Source organism: Elaeis guineensis, chromosome 6, assembly GCF_000442705.2.
Source record: "Elaeis guineensis isolate ETL-2024a chromosome 6, EG11, whole genome shotgun sequence".
NCBI lineage: Eukaryota > Viridiplantae > Streptophyta > Magnoliopsida > Arecales > Arecaceae > Elaeis > Elaeis guineensis.
Genome location: NC_025998.2, coordinates 68,174,113 through 68,177,384, shown reverse-complemented (window position 1 = coordinate 68,177,384; position 3,272 = coordinate 68,174,113). Strand labels below are relative to the sequence as shown.

General features: G+C 38.5%; 1 protein-coding gene across 1 annotated transcript in view; it reads left to right on the top strand.

Moving 5' to 3' along the window:
• The first annotated feature begins 384 nt into the window (after window positions 1-384).
• LOC105036222 (co-chaperone protein p23-2) overlaps window positions 385-3,272 on the top strand; it is a 61,036-nt gene continuing 58,148 nt past the window's right edge. The window contains exons 1-2 of the mRNA XM_073259531.1: window positions 385-605; window positions 992-1,175. Of these exons, the coding sequence (XP_073115632.1) occupies window positions 601-605; window positions 992-1,175 (189 nt within the window). The 5' untranslated portion in view covers window positions 385-600. The remainder of the gene's footprint in view (window positions 606-991; window positions 1,176-3,272) is intronic.

Sequence of the window (3,272 nt, the reverse complement as noted above, 5' to 3'; positions counted from 1 at the left end):
CTCACGGATGGCGGCTAGCTCCTCGGAGGAGGGGGCGGTGGTGATAGAGGCGAGAGAGGAGAGGTTGATGCCGGTACAGAAGTGGAGGCCATGGTCGGAGATGATGAGGATATAGGTGGAGGAGAGGCGGTTGAGGACGGCATGGTCTCAGAGAAGTTCGGAGAAGGAGAGGGTGAGAGCATTTTTTTTTTTGTTATGGGAGATAACTTTATCTAATATTTTTTTATAATATTATTAGATAAATGGTAATCTAGATAATCATCCTCCTTCGAAGCTATCTAAATTACCTTTTAGAAGTAATATGGGTTGCTCGGAGATAATCTAGATAGCCATTTAAAAAATATATTAAATATAATAATACGATGAACCCAGTTTAAATTGCCAATCCAGATTGATTGCCGGCAACCAAACGCAACCTATAAAATATCTCCGGCGTCGCTGCTTGTATTGATTCTCGGCCCGAGAGAGCAACACTCACTACCCATCCCGGATTCCGCTATCAGATTCTTTCCCCTTGCGAGCCGTTCCAGTTTATAGGGTTTCTGTAATCCAACTTTGGTTCTCTGACTGTTTTGCGGGTCATTTTCCGGATATTCTCCCATGGGGTAACCGGGCTTTCCCAAATTCCCCGCTAGGTTTTCTTTTACTATCAAGAATTTTCGGACTTATGATTTGCGTCAATAGAAACTCAGAAACGTTATGGTGCATGGATTTTCTGCTCTGTGATTTCTTATTTTGTTCTCCTCTGGCGGTTCAATTTGTTCTGTTGCCGTCGTTTAAGAGAATGAAACCTACGTTTCTAGGGTTATTTGAAGACTGCTATTATTCTTTGATTTGTCATCGGATGCCTCATTGTGTTAGTAGCAGTAGTTTGATGTCCTTAAGTTTAGAAAATACGATCCCTCTCGGCCCCCCTCTCCCTCTCCGTCTTCTATTTTTTTAAAAAAGAAAATTCCTCATTTATTAATTTTGGTTTCTCTTTGTTACTCAGTCGCCAACCTGAAGTTCTTTGGGCACAGCGTTCTGACAAGATTTACTTGACTGTTTCTTTGCCGGACGCCACGGATGTGTCTGTGAAGAGCGAACCTGAGGGATTGTTTAGTTTCTCAGCTGTTGGGGCTCAAGGCGAATCTTTCAGCTTCAGCCTGAAGCTATATGATACTATTAGTCCAGAGGCAAGCTTCTTTCTTTATCCTTTAATGTAATGCCTTTTGGTTTTATTCTCTGGCTTATGGATTTTTTTCTTGTTCCTTTTTCTTATGGTGGACTATGAACTTGGTTTTTTAAGCAAATTTGATGATTAAATATCAGTTTCACTTTGTCTTGTCTCTCATGTTCAACTATGCCTGTCTGTTAATGCTTTTAGACGAACGTTGGTCATTCCCTTTGCGACAATGGTTGCATCTCCAGCCTTCTGAACATTTTAATGACATATGCTCGGGTTATTATCTATGGCTTTGTGAATTCATGATGGTTCTCTCAAGTTTCGCAATGAGTTAGTAAGAAGGATCATGTCATATTGTTTGAGGAGAAAGTGCAAATTAGCCTTTGAACTTTTTCCACCAATAAATACTAGAGAGATTGTATGCCAAAATCAAAACTGGTGGTGGATATAGATGTCATCTCTTCGAACCATCTCAAAACATACCTTCTTACTTCGCTGATCATCTAGGTTGCACTTTGCTTTGCTTAACGTACATAAAGAAAGAGTGGGATATCATACTGTTGAAATAGTTTCGAACATGGAAGTGCCTAGGAAAAGGGTGTGTGCATGAGATTCTGACAACATCCCAAAGTAGCATGTCATCCCAGGCGAACGATTGCGACTAATGAGCTCTTTTCAACTGCAGTCTATTAACATAGATGACCCCATGTTAATCTTCTTGAGGGAATCAATATACAAAATATTCATTTTTGAGTAGAAATGATGAGCCAGAAATAATGTCTTAAGATACTTGTAAAGCACTTTACTCCTGAAAAATATGTATGCTAATGTAGGAATTTAGAATCTTTATGTGTTCTCCAACACTGGAAAAATGGTTAAGAAGTGGCTGTATAACTGAACAGTAGATGTGTCCTGTTCTGGGACAGCCAATCTTGGAAAACAAGAAGCTTCTTTTGGTGAGAAAAAATTGCTATGGGTAATCTAGTTTTGGTGAAAGGAAGAACTGATTGAATAGAACATTAGAGCTACAGGCTTCATTATTTACTTGCTATAGCGCCTTATAGAGATTGATTATTTTTTTCTCTAACTTACAAATGATAATAATATTTTCAACCACAAAACTTAAAATTGTCACCTTCTTAATGATTTGTATCGTGAACTACGAAATTAAACATATACCCATATAATCTATTTAGCATGCTGAAGTTGACATTTCAACATCTTAAGAGGAAGGTTAATATGTCAATTGCTAGCTGGGAGTTGCTAATTACAGCTGAAATTCTACTTGCCCTTGGCTATTTGTGACAACTATAATTAGATTATTGTTCTCTTTGATCTGTTTTTAGATTTATCTTAGAACAAGCCATCCTTGCTACTTATTTCCAATCATTATGTTAGGATACAATCGTCAAATTTATGGTCTACCTCACCCAATTGATATCCTTTGTAAATTGTTTTACTGGGTCTATCTTTATAGCCTGAAATCTTTGTATTGAAGCTTTTATTTTTGATGTTCACTTTATTTTTCTGTCATCTCCTGCAAGAGTAGGATTGGGACCTGCCTGTAACATTCAAACAGTGGTTCACTTCTCAACTGAGCCTTGTAATTGGCTTCCAAGATCTTGATCCTGCTGTTCACCAATGGACCTGCAAGGCTGCTCGGCTTGCTTTTCCATTGCTGAAAGAGATCGAGAGATAATACAGGAAGGGGCTCCAATCCAGCATCCTCCTCCCCAACCCCAAAAGAATACCCCAAGAAAATTCCCCAAAAATCCACACTCTGACAACTAATGATGGACCAATGCAGGCCATTCTGGAGTACACTTTTTTTGAGGACTTTCCCAATTTCCAAATTGCTGTCAAGCTCCTCTTTAGTGCTGCTCTTTACAATTTGGCTCTTCATGAACCCACACATATACACGTAAACAGAAGCACATATGCATTTATGTCTGTCTGCATATCAATAAATAAATGAGAAACAAGAATGATGATCTCAGTTATGAAGTAGATGTGTGCCTGCATTGTCATTCTTCTCTCTCATTTTTATGTATGTGAAAACCATGCTATACATCAAAATAAAAAGAGGGAGAGAAAACATGGAAATAGT